Raw genomic sequence first — 21,208 nt, 5'->3', positions numbered from 1 at the left:
TACTCATGTATTAGACACATTTGAGACCTGAGAGTTTCTTGATGATTGTGTTTCTGACAACTATTTAACAGGGACAAATGTGTCCCCAAACTCTGTTAATCATGTCCTCATTTTGAATAACACTTTATATTGATTTGTTGGTGGAATACAATTGCCCCAATAATAATAGCACAAGTAGTGCAACCATTGAGCTATGATTGCAACTGCGAGAAAATACGAAAGTATTTTCCGGGCAATCCCGAGTACAAACCCCCTCCCCCCTTATCAGAGGAGTAGAAACAACAAGCCGCCATTTTGTTTGTACGGACAGACCGAGAGAGGCTGGAGATACCGAGGACGAAAGCGACTTCAACGCCGATAACAGCGACTCCAAGAGCCGCAAGTGAAAGAGTGGCAGCGTCGTTTCGGACGAAGAGGAAAATAAGGAATAGGACAAATAAAAGATGAGACTGGAGAAGAACAAGGGAGTGAAAAAAGAAATTTCTCTTTGAAAATCCAAGGAAGGGGGTGTTTTTACGGAGTGGAGAGGCGGAAGAAGGCAATATAACTAGCAATTTCAACGAAGAAAAACCTGCGAGTAAAAGAAAAAATAGATCATGGGGAAAAACAATAATGTACCCATCGCCGCAGATAAAAAATGCCCGCATAGACAATTATAACGATACATTTATTTGGGGTATTTGAGTGGGGAGAGAAAAGACAGGTTTAAAGGAAAATATAAATTAGGATAAACGCAAAGAGGGGTATTTACCATTACAAAGCCTCAATCAATGAAAGGATTTTGTGGACCCCAAAAATGTTGGGGGTGTTGCTATCATTTTATGGACGAAGGTTGCCACTTCTAAAATAGCCATAATGTAGCGACCCCCCCAAACAAATCGCTTTATCAGAATTTCGCTCAATGTTGTATTCTCTTGTTCTTGCTCGGAATTTTTCTTCACTTGTGTTGCAACCTTAATCAGCATATGCCGTGAGATTGATAATATAGTGCAACATTTATAAACCAATTATTTTTTATCAACTGTGATCGATTGCAGCAGGCTATGTTCTTACATTTTAACCCAAGAAATGTCTTGTCAAACACTTCGCAAGTAACCTATGGTACGAAAACCCAATGCAAAAAAGAACTAACGACTAATTGGATCTGATAGCCATTTATTTGCATGCTCTGGGTTATAACTCAAGAAACATCTAATTTCACAATGTATGTGAAATTATTTTTCCGTTTGAAGACCAATTGCTTAAACCGTTCTTGCTACAATTTTCAACCTCCTTGCCTGCAATTGAAATAATCGCGTTAAGGGGTGCAACATCAAAATATGCATGGACATTGTCCGTTATTTTTTCAAATTCAATGCCTTGTATTGGCAACCTAAAAAACAATGACACGATGTAGCCTAGAATAGATGCAAATGGAAATGTATCATTTTAAATGCATCTAATACATTTCTCGAATAAAGCCCTTACAAAGCTTCAGGTGTATGGTCTACAGCCCACAGAAGTAGCCTACTGAACTGCACTTCCATGTATTTATCTAAAGGACAATGCAAATGGTTTACAGTGTTACATTTATAAATGCATATTAAACCACTATCAATCATTGGGAAAGGGTATGTCGGTTTTATATACCAGAACATAGTTAAGGCTTTCAAATTATTGTTTCTTGACGATCCCAATTTACGTGGATATATATGTATTTTTTTATTTTGATATGTCACTCTCGGACACTTATCAGTATTATTTTTATTCGACTAAGGACCTACCACCAGAATTCTTATCTGACCACTCAATATTTATTATTCATGTTGGGAACAAATTGCATTGACTACAATTTCAATTCGACCCAAGTTGAAGATGTATCCGTTCTCGGATCTCTGGTAACTGTTGCATGAGACAAGGTCCCCAAAAGTACCACTGGGGTACGTTTTGGTTGCGTTATCGCATTTCCCATCTTGCTTCCCTTGCCCGCGACCCCTCAACGAAGCGCTCTAGAATTTAACACTCGATTTCACCTTCGCCTATGGCGGAAAAGACTGATGCTGCCATGGAGGACAGGTCTTGGGACAATGTCTCCGTTACCGAAGAGGCTAAATGAGGTTGTGGAAGGCCTGCTTGCTTGTCTTTTTCATCGACTTCACCTCCCCCCTCCTTCTAAACTCGGAGAAATCTATAAAGGAACAAAGTCTTAGACAGGGGAGGGGGATTAATACCTACGGATAAGCATAAATCGAGAGTGCAACACTGAAAGGAAGAGTGTAACGGTATCGCAGTTGCCTATTTTCCCCCTACCGTCCCAAACGGTGGGGGAAGAATAAAAAACATTAACTGAAAGCAAGTTTGACAGTACTGGAGAAGGACGGAAACAAGGGAATAAGCCAATCCTTTGTGGACATATATACCTTTTTAATTCGTGAAAAAATATGGCCGATAATGTTCTGGACTCCGGCCCGCCTTCAGCCAAGAGGCCTAAACTATCATCCCCGGCTCTCTCAGTCTCCGCCAGTGATGGAAACGGTAAACATTTTCAACGCTATACCTGCCGAGTGATTCACATGTAGTTTTTAGCTCATGCCCATTTGTTAGTAAATTGTCAAGTTGTTTTTCCAAGTTAACATTACCACCAGCCAGCTTGTCCGATGATGCTAAAGGTAGCTATTAGCTTAATAGTAAGCTTTACTAGCTAGTAAAATTAAAGTGGACTGGCGAATTGCCCTCCACATGCTTTTAGTCCGTCAAAGTTTTGTGTGCACAGATACCTGGCCACCTAAAACAGTACAGTCCTAATTTAGCAAGCAGACAACTCACTAATGTTAACTTCTGAGTGACTGCAGCTTACTAACTCACACTACCCCTGTTTAGCTGCTGTATGCTTATCTACCTAGTTCGATAGTTTGCTAGCGTCCTTAACTTGAGCTTCAAAGTAATGACAATTCATGTTTTTGATGTTACAGTAACAAACTACAGTATAGTTAGATGAATAAAAAAAGTTACATTCAATGACAAGCTAGTTAGATTTCACGTATGAATGCGTGTGTAGCGTACTACAGCATCTAATAAGCTGAACCAGAAACGGGACAGACACGAATCTTAATGGCTACATTTTTTAACACGGTAGTAATGTTGTAGGGTTACTAATGTTGTTTCTCTACAACATAACTTCAACGTAACTTCAACGTAACCTACTGTAGCGTCTAAAGTGTAATACTTGCAACTCGCTAACGACGGCTCCGTTGCGACTGCGTTGTGGCAGTCACAACTTTTCTGTTTATGTACTGCTGTCTATCGTAGCAAACCCTACTCACTAGACCAGTACTACAACTGGCGAGTAGATGAAAACCGTGTCAGAAGCGGTGTAGCAGCGTGACGTATGTCAGCTGGGTATTTTAAGGAATTTATTTCTAACTTGGTCATACGCTTAATTTTTTTGGAATTGTTGTATGAGGTTGTGATACAGGTTTTTCCTACCATGTTAGTGTCCAGGTCTGTCGTTAGCTTGCCCCTCGTTGGCAGGACTGCCACAATTAATTTCTAGCTGCCATGTTAACTTGTTTGAATTCTCCGGCAACTAGGTACAACTTTGAATTAACTACTAAGCATAATTGAACTTTAACCAGATTGAAAAACCTCTCTACATGTCCTACTCCCAGATGCTTCTGCCTGACTCATTCACTTGATATGAATTCAATGACTACGATTTAGTCAGCTGCTTTGGCTGGTAATTGGCACCCATAATACCCCATTTCGATTTTTTTTTTCTATGTGGTGTTTCATTAGGATGGTTTTCCCGCAATTTCTAGAATTCAACATGCTGAAAAATGGTCCATCGAAACGTTTTTAGAAATGTCTCACTCACAAGCAGTTTGTTTATCAACTACAACCGCTTTCAGAGCAATTATCTCTACAGAATAAGTTCAATGTCACGGTTTAAAGAAGCCTGCATTTATACAAGTTCGTTGCTGCAATTGACTTCTTTCAGAAACATTAAGTTACCACACTGTCAAACAAACAACTTAATAAAGTGAAAAGTCAATTATTTTTGTACTCCAAACCCCGTATTCTCAAAGCACTTCGGGTGGATGTTAGAATAGGAACAAGTACAAATGGTGGATGTTAAAATAGGTGTGTCTGTCAGTCCAGTAAATGGTTGCTACCTGCATGCATTGGTTCTTGTCTAAGCATTGTGAACCAGCAATAGATTGCCATCCAAGCTGTCATTAAAAACAATTATATGTTCTTAACTCAACTGCAAGGTAAAATAAAAGTAGAGATGGCACAAGGAAGAATTTGCCCAATCACTGCTTGAGACAGCTCCTGTTGTATCTCTCCCCATGTAGACCAACAATGCAAACTCAAGTGTACACTGCTTGGTGGGGTGTTAGTGAGAGTCAGGGGATATGAAAGCCACCAAATATGAGTGGGCCCTGTTTTATAACACTATTGCAGAGATATTGGTGGTGGTCAACATCTGTTAGATGCTCATCAGTTTGAATACTACAGGTAATCCTATAGGTGTTGTATCCTTGCTGTGCAGAACAATGTGTTCCCTGAGCTACAGGCTCTGGCACTTGGGGGCTAGTGTAAAAACATTAGAAAAGCACCCACCTGTGTTTGTCCTCAGCCTTGACCGAGGAGGCATACTTGCTTGTTTGAGGCGTATTGGGACATGTTCGTTGGGTGTTTTGTGACAGATTTGTTTCCTCTAAGATGGCTGCACTCTCCCATGGCGCTGAGTTAGATATGGCAAAATGTGAGCCCGAGTGAATTGCTTCTGGAAGCCCAACACACCGTCAGCCTTGTCATTAGTGGTCCTCTAGCTCCCGATTCTAAAGGTCTACATCCAGAGGTGTTTGCCTGATGAATTGAAAGTCACAAAGGTTGCAAAGGTTTGCCATTGTTGGGCGACTTACACCATGCACTGTAAGTCAATGCACAAGCATCAGCCAGAGGAAATTCAAGTTGCTGCATGAAGGCTGTTTGATCTCGTACAGTAGATTCTCTTTTGGGTTTAGGTCTATGCAGGCAACTCAAGTCAAATTACCTCGCTGTCATTCTTTATACTATTCTGATGCAATATGTGCTTTGTGACATGGTGTGTAATCCTCTTGGAAGTATACATGTAAAGTAGGGTCAACTAGCCATGGAGGGATGCATCTGGTCAGCAGCAATGTTCAGTTACGCAAACTGAATCAAGTTAGTTGTTCTCGCTAGGGCATCTGGGTTAGCGCACTCCCTGTCTCCCATAACTGTGTTGTGCCTTTAGAATGCAACCAAACTGGCACCTTGATTATATTTGTATCATGGTTTTCAATGCACTCTCAGTCGTAGCCGTTGGTTGATCGTCAGCAGAGAGGACGTGTTATTCATGAAAGTAATTATATATAAATAAGTTGTTTGATCAGTTCCTTCCGGAGTCCCTCCAGCACCAGGGGTGAATATCCCTGATATGTGTTGAACATGTGAGTGATGGCATATGTTGTCCTGCTGGTTACAATGGAAAGAGGTTAGAGCGTCTTACCCTGCCTTTTTAGGGAGACTACATGCATTTCTGTTCCATGTCTGTCAATGTACACATCAATAGATGTTTTCTCTGTACCCAACTCCCAGATTTCGGTTCACTATTTGACCTGGAGCACGACCTCCCCGATGAGCTTATCAACTCTTCTGAGCTGGGCCTGGTCAACGGAGGGGACCTCAGCCAGCTGCACACCAGCCTGGGAGGAGGTCAGGACGCCGCTGCCAAACACAAACAGCTCTCGGAGCTTCTTCGGGCCGGAGCACAGCCCCCTTCGGGCCAGCAGGGAGCCAACAACAGCCCAGGAGGCACCATGGGCCTCCTGGGCAGCATGAACACCTCTCCAGGGGCCCAGGGAATGGGCCCCCAGGGGCAGCACTCCTCGCCCCAGCAGGCTGGAATGATGCAGCAGGCTGGCGTGGTGGGCGGACTAAACAGGACCATGATTGGAGCCCAGAAGGGCAACGGACAGCAGCAGGGGCCCTCGCCCCAGGGCATGATGGGGGGCCAGGTGATGAATGGCTCACCCCGAATTGGTTACCCAGGCAACCAGGGGATGGGAAATAACAGTAACCTACTGGCAGAGACCCTGCAGCAGGGTGGGCAGCAGATGGGGACAGGGGGACAGGCCGGGATGAGGCCACAACAACCTGGAGCACTGAACAAGGTATGACAGTCTATTGTTCTCTTTAGAGATGTTTGTGTTGATACATTTCTCCAAGAGCAGGAACCTCAGTTGAACATGTTGATGTTGTGGCATTGTTGCTCTGTGTCCTGGTTGCGTGCAGATCTGGCTATGCAGGCTGTTTTTACCCAGGACAACAGGGATTTGCTAATGCTTAAAGTTTTAAGTACTGTCATTAGCTGGTTTTAATATGGTCCTGGAAGAATTTTTCCTGACCTGATCAAATATCGTTACTGACATTGGTGCAGATCTATTTACTTTTACCTTCTCATTGACACAACCCAGACCAAAACAAGTCTAACATTTGTTGGATTTTCACTGAACTTTTCCATGTGTAGCAGAGAAGTAACCAGATATTGTGCAGTGGCAATTTATGAAATGTAACACAGTGAAATCTTAGAAAATTTAGCATATTGCATTTATATTCTAGTTCTGTATACAGTGGGGAGAACAAGTATTTGATACACTGCCGATTGAACAGGTTTCCTACTTAAAAAGCATGTAGCGGTCTGTAATTTTATCATAGGTACACTTCAAATGTGAAAGACGGAATCTAAAATCCCAAAAATCCAGAAAATCACATTGTATGATTTTTAAATAATTAATTTGCATTTTATTGCATGACATAAGTATTTGATCACCTACTAACCAGTAAGAATTCCGGCTCTCACAGACCTGTTAGTTTTACTTTAAGAAGCCCTCCTGTTCTCCACTAATTACCTGTATTAACTGCACCTGTTTGAACTCGTTACCTGTATAAAGACACCTGTCCACACACTCAATCAAACAGACTCCAACCTCTCCACAATAGCCAAGACCAGAGAGCTGTGTAAGGACATCAGGGATAAAATTGTAGACTTGCACTACACGGCAGGACCTGGTCAATGACCTGATGGGAGCTAGGAACACAGTCTCAAAGAAAACCACAAGTAACATACTAGGCCGTCATGGATTAATATCATGCAGCGCACGCAAGGTCCCCCTGCTCAAGCTAGCGCCCGTCTGAAGTTTGCCAATGACCATCTGGATGATCCAGGGGAAGAACGGGAGAAGGTCATGCGGTCTGATGAGACAAAAATAGAGCTTTTTGGTCTAAACTCCACTTGTCGTGTTTGGAGGAAGAAGGATGAGTACAACCCCAAGAACACATTCCCAACCGTGAAGCATGGAGGTGGAAACATCATTCTTTGGGGATGCTTTTCTGCAAAAGGGACAGGACGACTGCACCGTATTGAGGGGAGGATGGATGGGGCCATGTATCGCGAGAACTTGGCCAACAACCTCCTTTCCTCAGTAAGAGCATTGCAGATGGGTCGTGGCTGGGTCTTCCAGTATGACAACGACCCGAAACACACAGCCAGGGCAACTAACGAGTGGCTCCGTAAGAAGCATCTCAAGGTCCTGGAGTGGCCTAGCCAGTCTCCAGACCTGAACCCAATAGAAAATCTTTGGAGGGAGCTGAAAGTCTGTATTGCCCAGCGACAGCCCCGAAACCTGAAGGATCTGGAGAAGGTCTGTATGGAGGAGTGGGCCAAAATCCCAGCTGCAGTGTGTGTAAACCTGGTCAAGAACTACAGGAAACGTATGATCTCTGTAATTGCAAACAAAGATTTCTGTACCAAATATTAAGTTCTGTTTTTCTGATGTATCAAATACCCATCTGCAATGCTCTTACTGAGGAAAGGAGGTTGTTGGCCAAGTTCTCGCGATACATGGCCCCATCCATCCTCCCCTCAATACGGTGCAGTCGTCCTGTCCCTTTTGCAGAAAAGCATCCCCAAAGAATGATGTTTCCACCTCCATGCTTCACGGTTGGGAATGTGTTCTTGGGGTTGTACTCATCCTTCTTCCTCCAAACACGACGAGTTGCCAATGACCATCATCCAGATGGTCATTGGCAAACTTCAGACGGGCGCTAGCTTGAGCAGGGGGACCTTGCGTGCGCTGCATGATATTAATCCATGACGGCCTAGTGTGTTACTTGTGGTTTTCTTTGAGACTGTGTTCCTAGCTCCCATCAGGTCATTGACCAGGTCCTGCCGTGTAGTGCAAGTCTACAATTTTATCCCTGATGTCCTTACACAGCTCTCTGGTCTTGGCTATTGTGGAGAGGTTGGAGTCTGTTTGATTGAGTGTGTGGACAGGTGTCTTTATACAGGTAACGAGTTCAAACAGGTGCAGTTAATACAGGTAATTAGTGGAGAACAGGAGGGCTTCTTAAAGTAAAACTAACAGGTCTGTGAGAGCCGGAATTCTTACTGGTTAGTAGGTGATCAAATACTTATGTCATGCAATAAAATGCAAATTAATTACTTAAAAATCATACAATGTGATTTTCTGGATTTTTGTTTTAGATTCCGTCACTCACAGTTGAAGAGTACCTATAATAAAAATGTTAAGCTTTTCATGCACCAAGCACAGGCCCGCCCTGTCCACCAACACCATACAATGTCAAACAAGCACATATCCTGGCAGCATTGAATGCCTTTCCTCTGTTTGTAGCCTAAATGCTTTCCCTCCTAAAATCCAATAATTTTTGGCCAAAGTGACCTTTGTACTCTCTTCTGTCTGGTGCTCACACTGACACAGAGGTTTTTAATAAAAAATATATCTGAATTATGAGTTTCTTGCAGGTTGCGATTTAGTGTAAACAGTCTGCAATAGCAGTTTTCAATGCATTTCTGTTTAATAGCTGGATGGGGTGGGGGTTATTATCGATGTCCTGCTGGCACGGCCAGTAAAAACACGTGGATCGTCATTGGCCTTATTTTCTCTTTGCATTTTCAGTTAAACTTTTCTTCTGTCAAAAGTTTCCCATTGCAAAAAAGTTGAAATCAAATGGCAAAAACTTCTAGTGGTTTGCCAAACATCTCTACAAGCAACCCAATGATATGCATCTCAAAAAATTTGAATATCATGGAAAATATATTTTTTTCCCCCTGTAATTCAAATCAAAAAGTGACACCTTCATATAATCTAGATTAATTACACAAAGTGAAAAATGTCAAGCTTTTTTTTTTGCTTCGATCTTCATGATTACGGCTGTCAGCTCATGGAAATCAAAAATCCAGTATTAGAATACAAAATGTATAATACAGAAATGTCGACCTGAGAAGAGCTCTAATCAGCTAATTAACTCAAAACACCTGCAAAGTTTTCTTCAGTATATTAATTTTCTCCACTCAATACTTGGTCGAGGCTCCTTTTGCATGAATTACTACATCAGTGTGGCATGACATGGAGGCAGATTGTCAAGTGCCAAACAAATGGTTCAAGTCAGGCGAGTTGGCTGGTCAAACAAGGACAGTAATACTATGGGCAGCAAACTAGTTACCAGTTGTTTTGGTACTGTGGGCACGTGCCAAGTCCTGCTGGAAAAGGAAATCAGCATCTCCATAAAACTTGTCAGCAGATGGAAACATAAAGTGGTCTAAAATCTCCTGATAGACGGCTGCCTTGACTCTGGACTTGATAAAACACAGTGGACCAACACCACCAGATGACATGGCACCCCAAATAATCACTGACTGTGGAAACTTCACACTGGACTTCAAGCAACTTGGATTCTGTGCCTCTCCACTTTTCCTCCAGACTCTGGGACATTGATTTCCAAACAAATTGCACGATTCACTTTCATCTGAAGAGAGGTATTTTTCTCCTTCGCCCAGATATGACGTTTCTGACATTGTCTCTGGTTCAGGAGTGGCTGGAAACTAGGAATGTGACACTTGTAGCCCATTTCCTGGACACGTCTGTGTGTGTGGTGGCTCTTGATGCACGGACTCCAGCCTCCACTCCACTCCTTGTGAAGCACCCCCAAGTTCTTGAATCAGGCTTTGCCTGGCAATCCTCTCATGGCTGCGGTCATCTCTGTTGCTTGTGCACCTTTTCCTACCGGACTTTTTCCTTCCAGTCAAATTTCCATGAATATGCTTTGATCTAGTACTCTGCGAACAGCCAGCCTTTTCAGCAATGACTTTCTGTGGCTTACCCTCCTGGTGGAGGGTGTCAGTGAGTGTCTTCTGGACAACTGTCAAGTCAACAGTCTTGCCCATGTATGTGTTTGTGTGGACTGAACCAGACTGATATTGAAGGGTCAGGGAGTTAATTAGCTGATTAGAGCTCTTCTCAGGTCGACATTTCTGTATTGTAAATGTTTTGTTCTAATATTTTGAGATACTGTATTTTTGATTTCCATGAGCTGTAAGCTGTAATCATCAAGATTTAAACAAAAAAGGCTTAAAGTTTCATTTAATTTATCTAGAAAATATGAAGGTATCACTTCTTGAAAAAAACATGACATTTTCCACAATATTAAATATTTTGAGATGCACCTGTTTATACAGTATCTCACAAAAGTGAGCACACCCCTCACATTTTTGAAAATATTTGATAATATCTTTTCACACTGAAGAAATGACACTTTGCTACAATGTAAAGTAGTGAGTGTACAGCTTGTATAACAGTGTACATTTGCTGTTCCCTCAAAATTACACAACACACAGCCATTAATGTCTAAACCGCTGGCAACAAAAGTGAGTACACCCCTAAGTGAAAATGTCCAAATTGTGCCCCAAGTGTCTATTTTGTGTGGCCACCATTATTTTCCAGCACTGCCTTAACACTCTTGGGCATGGAGTTCACCAGAGCTTCACAGGTTGCCACTGGAATGATGACATCACAGAGCTGGGGGATGTTAGAGACCTTGCTTTCCTCCACCTTCCGTTTTAGGATGCCCCACAGATGCTCAGTAAGGTTTAGGTCTGGAGACATGCTTGGCCAGTCCATCACCTTTACCCTCAGTTTCTTTAGCAAGGCAGTGGTCGTCTTGGATGTCTGTTTGGGGTCGTTATCATGTTGGAATACTGCCCTGCGGCCAAGTCTCCGAAGGGAGGGGATCAAGCTCTGCTTCAGTATGTCATAGTACATGTTGGCATTCATGGTTCCCTCAATGAACTGTAGCTCCCCAGTTCCGGCAGCACTCATGCAGCCCCAGACCATGACACTCCCACCTCCCACTTGACTGTAGGCATGACACACTTATCTTTGTACTCCTCACCTGGTTGCCGCCACACACCATCTGAACCAAATACGTTTATCTTGGTCTCATCAGACCACAGGACATGGTTCCAGTAATCCAAGTCCTTAGTCTGCTTGTCTTCAGCAAACTGTTTGGGGGCTTTCTTGTGCATCATCTTTAGAAGAGGCATCCTTCTGGGACGACAGCCATGCAGACCAATTTGATGCAGTGTGTGGCGTATGGTCTGAGCACTGACAGGCTGAACCCCCCACCCCTTCAACCTCTGCAGGAATGCTGGCAGCACTCATATGTCTATTTCCCAAAGACAACCTCTGAAAATGATGGTGAGCACATGCACTCAACTTCTTTGGTCGACCATGGCGAGGCCTGTTCTGAGTGGAACCGCTGTATGGTCTTGGCCACCGTGCTGCAGCTCAGTTTCAGGGTCTTGGCAATCTTCTTATAGCCAGGGCCATGTTTTATGTAGAGCAACAATTATTTTTTTCAGATCCTTAAAGAGTTCTTTGCCATGAGGTGCCATGGCATTAAGCCATTAATGGCTGTGTTTTGAGTTATTTTGAGGAGACAGCAAATTTACACTGTTATACAAGCTGTACACTCACTACTTTACATTGCAGCAAAGTGTCATTTCTTCAGTGTTGTCACATGAAAAGATATAATCAAATATTTGCAAAAATGTGAGGGGTGTACTCACTTTTGTGAGATACTGTATACTGTTCTTGTTCTGTTGCTTTGTATTGTATGACAATGTTAATACTGTGAGATTTTAAAAGTCTAGAAATATTACTAGTGAGAAAATGTCAACGAATACAGCAAATAGCTCTGGATTTTATCAGTTTATATTTACTGACTTATTCAGTAATGTCAACACTTACATAAGCCAAAAATGTACTCCACTTGTGTGCAAACAGCACAGCTGCTTTAGAAATAGTTTTGCTTTGTTATTATCGATGGGTTTGTGTGTTCTTTTGACAAGTAATATTTCTGTTTTACTGCTTATGGCAGCAGTAACATAATTTTTTTAGGGAAGGGACTGAAAGTTGAGATGTGATCAGGGGCTGGTCTCGCCCTTCCTCCGCAAACACTGACCAGATACAGGCACCATTAGTCAAGTAAAATAAAAACAGTAGTTGAATGATATGCTAATACCTGCTCAGCTGTGCCACTTAAGAAATAAAACACACTGTATAACCAGTATCATCAGGTACCTCTAGTAATACAACACACTGTATGACCACTGTCATGTTGCGGAAGTTTGTAATTATTAATTTACAGACATCAACAATGAACATCTAAGAATTCATGCACTTACAGTATTCTTATTTAATGCTTTGGCCTATAACCTACTGCTAAATCGTCACCTTTATTGATAGTCACTGTATAAATGTAATTCAAAGAAAAAAGTATGTTGTTTTGCCATGAAAGAAAAAAATACGTTCTGATGCCATGAAATGAAATAGCTTTTGCAGACTCGCTAGCAATTGCTCAATTTTTATGACTATTCCAGATATACCGGTAAATACCGGTAGATACCGGTAAAGCTTATTACTGGCTAATATGCTGTTTAAACGGCCAGTGGCAAACGGCATACATAGCCGCTATTTGCGTTGGAGATAAACTGACTAACGTTTCTTACTAAGTTTAACTGTAACAATGTCATTCACGAATGGCCAATTATCTTTTAAAACGGCCAGTAGCAAAAGAGGATTTGTTCAGGATATACAGATGCTTGGTGTAAGTATAGTATAGACAAGAGGCTATACGGACAGCCAGTGATTGTGCAGCTCCCTGGTGTAGTGGTTAACGACACAGCCTTTCATGTGGGCAACCTGGGTTCGAATCTTGAGATGGCAACTCTTTCAATTGTGGACTGGCTGAACTAGGCTTGCCTGGTTTTTTGTTTGAATTTCTACATGGGTTTAACAACTTTTTAACAATCATAATAACTAAATGTAACCTAAGAAAAAAATGATACTATAGCATACTAACCCTACAGTAAAACACACTGATTAAAATGTAAACAGGAAAAGCAGCAGTGTTTCCTCTTATATAGAGGGGTTTGGTTTTTAAGAGATCAAATGTTTAACAAACTGCTATCCTGTATGTAACAGTCATAAGACAATTGCTGAATTTGTTTTGCTTTTTAAAGAGAAAAACAAGTAAAAATCTAGATGTTAATTGTCCAAACCTAATAAAACACTTACAGTTAGTTCCGGAAATAATTGGACACTGACACAATTGTTATTTTGGCTGTTTACCAAACTATATTCAAGTTACAGTTAAATAAATATTGTGGGCTTGAAGTTCAGTCTCTCTTTAATATGTAGCCCCTTCTTTTTCAAGGGACCAAAAGTAATTGGACAATTGACTCAAAAGCTGTTTCATGGACAGGTGTGGGATATTCCTTTGTTATTTCTTCATCACTTTAGCAGGTGAAAGGATTGGAGTTTATTCCAGGTGTGGTGTTTGCATTTGGAAGCTGTTGCTGTGAGCTCAATACATGTGTCAGGTGGATGTGAAGGGGCTCTCAATGCAAATGAAACATGCCATCCTTATGCTGCAAAAACAAAATCCATCTGAGAGATAACAAGAACATCAGGAGTGGCCAAATCAACAGTTTGGTACATTCTGGTGAAATAGAGAACGCACCGGTGAGCTTTGCAACACAAAAACGCCTGAACGTCCACAGAGGACAACAATGGTGGATGATCATAGGACCCTTTCCATGGTAAAGAAAAACCCCATCACAACATCCAGACAAGTGAAGAGCCCTCTCCAGGAGGTACAGTAGACATATCATTATCCAAGTCTACCATAAGGAGAAGCGCAAATACAGAGGGTTCCCTACAAGGTGCAAACCATTCATAAGCCTCAAGAATAGAAAGGCCAGATTAGACAAATTAGCCAGCCCAGTTCTGGAACAGCATTTGTTTTGAACAGATGAAACTAAGATTGACCTGTACCAGAATGATGGGAAGAAAAAAGTATGGAGAAGTCTTGGAACGTCTCATGATCTGAAGCATACCACATCATCTGTAAAACATGGTGGAGGCAGTGTGATGGCATGGGCATGCATGGCTTCCAATGGCACTGGGTCACTGGTGATTATTGATGAATTCTGAAGTTCATGGGGAAATATTGTCTGCTCAAATTCAGCAATGTTGATTGGACGGCACTTCACTTTACAGATGGACAATGACCCAAAACATCCTGTGAAAGCAACCCTTTTAAGGCAAAGAAGTTGAATATTCTGCAATGGCGGAGTCAATCACCTGATCTCAACCCGATTGAGCATGCATTTCACTTGCTGAAGACAAAACTGAAGGCAGAAAACCCACAAACAAACAACAACTGAAGACAGCTGCAGTAAAGGCCTGGCAAAGCATCACAAAGGAGGAAACCCAGCGTTCGGTGATGTCCATACGTTCCAGAATTCAAGCAGTCATTGCCTGCAAAGAATTCTCAAAGTATTAAAAAGGACAACTTTATTTATGATTGTATTAATTTGTCCAATTACATTTGAGCCACTGAAATAAGGGGCCTGTGTATGAAAACGGTTGCAATTCCTAAATGTTTCATACAATATTTTTGTTCAACCCTTTGAATTAAAGCTGAAAGTCTGCTCTTCAATTGCGTCTCAGCTGTTACATTTCATATCCATTGTGGTGGCGTACAGAGCCCAAATTATGAATATTCTGTCAGTGTCCAAATATTTCCGGACCGTATCTATTAGTTTTTGGCCAATATCGCCTGGCCCTAGCGTCTTGCCAAATGGCTTTGTGACCATTTGCCATTGTGTTCATGTTCAACACATTTGTGGCTGTTAATCTAATGCAAGAGAAGAATGTATTAAGAGCTGAGAGCATCAAGTGGTATAAGAGGGCTTATGTTTTATGCTTATTTTGTGATCAACCATCCAATTAATAAATGGCCTAAGATTTCCTAAAGCTGTTATTTGTGAAGTGATAATTAGGTAGTATGTACAGTATAAATAAAATGTTTAGACAAATGTTTCTGCTTCATAAAAGTTCTGGCAAAATGGTGTGCGTTTAGAGATTCCTGCCATACAAAAAACATAACTTGAGCTACATGATAATGTTACCTTGAAAGTTAAATGTGAATGGGGCTATTTGTAAAATTTTCAGAAGTGTTGTTAATATTATTCAATTGTTTTAATAAAGTTGGGACTCCCGCAGATGTGCTTTAAATAAGCCAAAGGATAAATGTCCCAGATGTACTCACAATTTGTTACATTTACAAAAAGGAATGCCCTTTAACAGGTGGGGAACTAACAGGAAATTACTGACAACCAAAATAATATGTAACTGGTGTTCTAAAATTGGTACAGCAATAGGTCCCATGAGGGAACTGGGTGCTGGCTACTCAAGTATGGTGTTAAACACCCACTATGGAATCCCACAAGAATGACCCAGAAAAGACCCAGAAGAGTCACCCACACTATTGAAGGTCAATTTATTTATTTTTAGTTTAAAAACTGAATCGAACTGAAGGTGTTGCTCGCTCTGATCTCTCCTGCCAACTCAAGCATTGTGCCTGCAGCTGACCCAAAACTGGTGAAAGACATAACAAGAAAACCAGCCCGAGTCAGACCTGTGCCTATCAACCATGTGAATCAATTAGTAACGCTCTAGTGGACTGTGTTTGCACATAACTACATGATTCCCGCTAGTGACAGAAAAAGCATAGACCAACAAAAACCTGTAAAAATGTGCAGTCAGCAAAATGTGTCCAGTTTATGTCAGTAGTCTACACGACAACGGTCAGCTTAAAACTATCTTCTACATTGCATTTCTCTCAATGACACACTTTACATTGACACCTGCACTGCGCACTGAACAAAAATATAAACGCAACGCCAGAAGGCTTCGTCCGATGATTCCTGAGCTGCAATACATTTCCCCCCAAAATATATTCACATACTCACAGAAAGCCTGTTTACCTCATATTCTGTGATCACCTTTGTTCACTGTGAGTGAGCATTTTTCCTTCCTTTGCCAAGATAATCCATCTACCTCACAGCAAATTAAACGGCATGAGCATTACACAGGTACCCCCGGTGCTGGGGAGGAAAGGCCTTAATGGCCAGTTTTGTCCCAAAACACAATGGCGCAGCTGTTTCTAGTGACCATGCGATTGACATGTTGACTGCCGGGATTTCCACCAGAGCTGTTGCCAGAGAATTTTATGTTTTCCTAAGCATTATTGTTAGACAATCCTAAACAGATTAAAAATCACTACAGGTTTCTGGTCATTGATTTCAGGCTGGCCATTGTTGGTGCCCAGGCAGTTACTGAAACTGACACAAGCTGTCCCAAATGTAACGCACACATTCTCTAATCTGTTTTTCTCGTTTGACATGTCAAATCGCATGTTTTTTTATGTGTAAAATTGTGTTAGTTGTGTTTAATTTTTAATGGCAAAAACCCAAATGTTGTTCCATAGCTACCATAGCTACCGTGCTGTATTTCTCATGAAAAATGGCATGCTAGCAAATTATGTAGGTGAGCCAATAGGTTCCTCACAGATAATGCATAATGTGATTATCTGAGATGCAATCCGTTATCCGACTGGGTCAGTATTACGTAGCTGACCGTTGGAATCATGCATGGCGACAGTGAATCTCGGAATGCTGTGATTTCTGAAAATACGTTGTTCCAGGTGGCCATTTTCCACGGCAATAAGCTCTGACAGCTATTTGTACAGGGGTAGCCTATTGAGTGTAGGTTAAGACTGTTAGAAGACAATAGGAATTGGAAAGAGATTATTTGAAATGGATAACATTCTGTGTGTGAGGTGAAAAAGAAAGAAAAAGTGAGGTCATCTGGCAAACGTGTCCCCAGTTACTTCGGAAGGTGACGGGCAAGAATTTGGATTCTCATCCGTTTACATTTTATCAGTGGGTGGGTAGTAGAGGTTTATAAAAAACAATGCCTAATAGTCCCCAGATCAACAAACTGATATCTGTGATGTGATGCAATTTTGGGATCCTCGAGTAGCGAGTCATGTATTATAATAATGTTTCATCTGCACTCAAAATACAGGCAATGATGTGTTTTGTCTTATAATGAAAAAGGTCCCTCCCCATCTCTTCCTTTACCCAATCCAATCTCTTCCTTTACCCAATCCCCCCCCCCCCTTCTCTTCAATACCCAATCCCTTTCCTTCCCAGATGAATATGATGGTCAATGCGGGCCCCTGTGGTGGTCCGTACGGTCCGCCTGCAGGCCAGGGTCTTGGTGGTGCCGGGCTGGGCCCACAGCTCCAGAACAAGGCTGGTATGGCCGGCAGCCTGGCCCAGTTTAACGTGGACAAGAAGGCACCGCCTGTGCAGGGAGTTCATGGCATGGCTGGAATGGTAGGGGCAAATACCTTTGACCAGATGGCTGTTTGTTTTGATGGCATGCGTCAGTGTAACTACGCGTTTTATAATTAATAGGCTCCAAAAAACACTAACCCATTACATCAGATTGTTATTCAGGACAATGCCTCTGCACTTAATATTTTTTTTACTTTGTCGTGAATCCAACTGCCACATTTGCAAGTATGTATTTTAGTGGCAGTGGTGTTATCCAGAATGAGATTCTGTTTAAAGCATTTTTTTAACCTTCTTAGACACACGTTTTCAGAATGCATTTGCATTCATTGGCAATTGACAACTTGGTGACGTGCCTGTTTTCTCTGTAACAATGCAATGTCTCAAAATTGGGGGATCGTCTACACGCCTTGAATGTGAGAATAAGACCACAGATAGAAATGAGAAACCCCAGAGGTCTTTACTAACATTTCCCACTTTCCCACTTGCCGTTTTTCAGATGGTGGCACCAGCACATGATTTGTTCACACCCCACCAAAAAGAAAAAGTAGACATTAGAATATGCATGTTAGTTTATTTATGCATAAAGATTAAGTCAGTCATTTCATTATATTCTATGTTTAGAATGCTGTCCTTTGCATTTATGATTAGGTTACTGGCATTGAGGTCTTTTTTATTGTTAAGAATCCAATCATTGTTACACCTAATACTGCAATTGTAGTGAACGTTAGAGTTTTCATAGGTTGATTTAGCAATATACATCTCCAGAAAGAATTAAGAGAACAATGCACCTTCTTTCCTTTCCAAAAAAGTTGAAAATGAAGGTTTTGAGTGAGGAACAGAACACGTTCAATTTGTTCAAGTCTCTTAATTTTAACCCTTCTGTTCCTCACTCAAAACCTTCCTTTTCAACTTTTTTGTTAAGGAAAGAAAAACGTGCAGTGTTCTCTTAATTTTTTCCAGATATGTATGTTCATAAATTTAAAACAAGGTCTAGTTGCAGCTTTAACGTAAAGTGTTTTGCTTGATAGCTGTGAGATTGATGAGCATATAGTTCGCTTCTTCAGAACAATAAAAAATAACCTAATATGTAGGAAGACTTGGCATCTTGTTCTTTTATACTGTCTGCTGTGATGCCAATAAACCGAGCATACGTTGTTTTGAACATGCGTTAAATTCATGGAGCCAATTTTTGGTATAATGATCTCTGACTTGAACTTTGTAAATGGCGTGATCTATTTGGCAATATTACAGGGCATGTTGTGCTGCAATTTCGGCTTTTTTCGCCGCTCGCTTGGTTTACTCTAATGTTCTGCCTCTTCTGCCATTCCATCTACAAAACTGTCATTGTGCATTGTGCCAGGCAGTAGCTGCCTACCCAGGACATGCTTTACACACCAACAGGAGCCACTGTTACTCCCTCACCAGGAGGAGGGGTGAATGAGGAGGGAGAGAGAGTGGCTCACACGCGCCAGATTCACAGAACAGGCACAACTAGAGCATTTGGTAGCAGTCTGAAGGCCTGGTAAACCAACAGCTATGTAGTTAGGCCCATCCTAACCGTGTCCATCATGCTGTCCCTTATAAGGCCCTCTCTCTATCCCAGTCAGCTGTGAACACCCCCCCCCCCCATCTATCGTCCCTTCGTGTTTTTAGCTCCTTCTGTTTCTCTCCTGTGCCCTCAGGCCTCCCAGCAGGCCTCGGCGGTGGGGTCGGTTTCGGTGGGCGGTGCCCTGGGCGGTGCTGGGGCCCAGGCTGGCCTTGGCGCCGGGCAGGCGCCACCCACCGCCGATCCGGAGAAGCGCAAGCTAATCCAGCAGCAGCTGGTGCTCCTGCTCCACGCCCACAAGTGCCAGCGGCGGGAGCAGACCAAGGGCGAGGTGCGCCAGTGCAACCTGCCCCACTGTCGCACCATGAAGAACGTGCTGAACCACATGACCCACTGCCAGGCCGGCAAGTCCTGCCAGGGTGAGTGTGTGGCCGGTTGTGGAGCAGAATCCGATTTCTGTTGATGTCATTTGTGTTTTTTTTATTTCACCTCAGACTGTTAAGATTTACTTTCACTTCATCAAGACTCCTTTAAAAGCTGCTTCAAATTAACCGTAGTTTATTTGTTTCTGGTTATGGTCTTTTCGCCCCATCGGGCCTCCTGTGTCTTCCCTTGTTTTTGCAGTTGAATTACTCACCGTTAAGGTTAATGTGAAGAGAAAAAAAAGGCCACTGTATATATATATACATATTTATATATATAATATATATATAATTGTTTTCGTTTGTGACGCAGCTTCTAAAATAAGTACATTTAAATGAAATGTCACCATACTGCTCATATTACCTCTTTCCCAATGTGCCACATTGTCCGTCAACACACTCTCCGTCCTCTTTCCTGTTTCCCGCTTAGTGGCGCACTGTGCCTCGTCGCGACAGATCATCTCTCACTGGAAGAACTGCACTCGGCACGACTGTCCCGTCTGCCTGCCCCTCAAGAACGCCGGGGACAAAAGAAACCAGCAGTGTGAGTGTCCGCTTGTGTGTCCGCTTTGAGCCTTGGGATGTCAGACGGGTCTTGGAACCAAGAACCATCAGTTTATTTCCATCATTGAGCATACCACGTCACGTCAAGTCTCATGATGTTCCCTCCCCTCTTTTCCTCACCATCTTCACAGCTCTACTAAGCAGTGCCGGCGTTGGCCTGGGCAACTCTCTAGGGGCAGTGCCGGGGGGTCAGCCAAGCACCCCTAACCTTAACCCGCCCAGCCAAATCGACCCCAGCTCCATCGAGAGGGCCTACGCTGCTCTGGGCCTCACTTACCAGGGCAACCAGATGCCTCAACAGCCTCCACAGTCCAACCCAGGCATGCTGGGCCAGCCTGGCATAAGGTTGCTGAAAGCCATGGGTGAGTGGCGCTGGGGTCAAAGGAAATGTAGCCCACATCTCCGTTTATTTATCGGTCGCGCCAGAGAACCTTTTGATGGTGAACAGCGTTTTTTAGTGAATAGGAACTGCTTTGAGACTGTCCTTTTTCTCTACACCTATAGGGGGGAACCCCATGGGTATGAATGGAGGAGTGGGGGTGCAGCCCTCCAATCAGTCCAACCTGCTACCGGATGGCATGCTGCACAACAATGTGAACGCACAGAGGTACCACCCACTCACATCCCCGAAATCACTGTCCTGTCCACGGAATTCATAACGCATTCAATGCTATTACCAGTTCTTAAGACTGAAAGCGTTCCCCGTCGTTCAAAGCACCAACACTCTCGCTAGGTTAAGCGCGTTACTCAGGTTCTGCGCTATTGTTCAAAGCACCAACACTCTCGCTAGGTTAAGAGCGTTACTCAGGTTCTGCGCTATTGTTCCATCCCTCTCTTCATTTGTCAGTTTGATGAATGATGGCGGCGGGCTGGGAAACCTTGGCTCCATGCCTACGGCAACACCGCCCTCGGTTGCGGGCATGAGAAAGAACTGGCACGAGGACATCACCCAAGACCTGCGCAACCACCTCGTCCACAAGCTGTGAGTGTGCCCAAGCTGCCCCAGTCACAGAGACACCCAGGACATGGCGTGTTTGGTTTCCTTTCATACCTCTGACGCTGCTGTGACTCTGGACTTCAACCCCTCAACACGCAGGTTAG

At 42.7% G+C, this 21,208-nt stretch overlaps 1 protein-coding gene across 9 annotated transcripts in view; it reads left to right on the top strand.

Annotated features, from left to right (window-relative positions):
• Positions 1-256: 256 nt before the first annotated feature.
• The window catches only part of ep300b (E1A binding protein p300 b), a 51,247-nt gene continuing 30,295 nt past the window's right edge, over positions 257-21,208 (top strand). For all 9 annotated transcript variants that reach the window (XM_034295058.1, XM_034295052.1, XM_034295057.1 and 6 more), the window contains exons 1-8: positions 257-2,514; positions 5,605-6,179; positions 17,429-17,614; positions 19,258-19,540; positions 19,974-20,087; positions 20,239-20,469; positions 20,612-20,714; positions 20,955-21,089. In XM_034295058.1, coding sequence (XP_034150949.1) covers positions 2,421-2,514; positions 5,605-6,179; positions 17,429-17,614; positions 19,258-19,540; positions 19,974-20,087; positions 20,239-20,469; positions 20,612-20,714; positions 20,955-21,089 — 1,721 coding nt within the window. In that variant the 5' untranslated portion in view covers positions 257-2,420. The remainder of the gene's footprint in view (positions 2,515-5,604; positions 6,180-17,428; positions 17,615-19,257; positions 19,541-19,973; positions 20,088-20,238; positions 20,470-20,611; positions 20,715-20,954; positions 21,090-21,208) is intronic.

The sequence above is a fragment of the Esox lucius genome, chromosome 11 (assembly GCF_011004845.1).
Source record: "Esox lucius isolate fEsoLuc1 chromosome 11, fEsoLuc1.pri, whole genome shotgun sequence".
NCBI lineage: Eukaryota > Metazoa > Chordata > Actinopteri > Esociformes > Esocidae > Esox > Esox lucius.
This window is presented reverse-complemented; position numbering and strand designations above follow the sequence as displayed.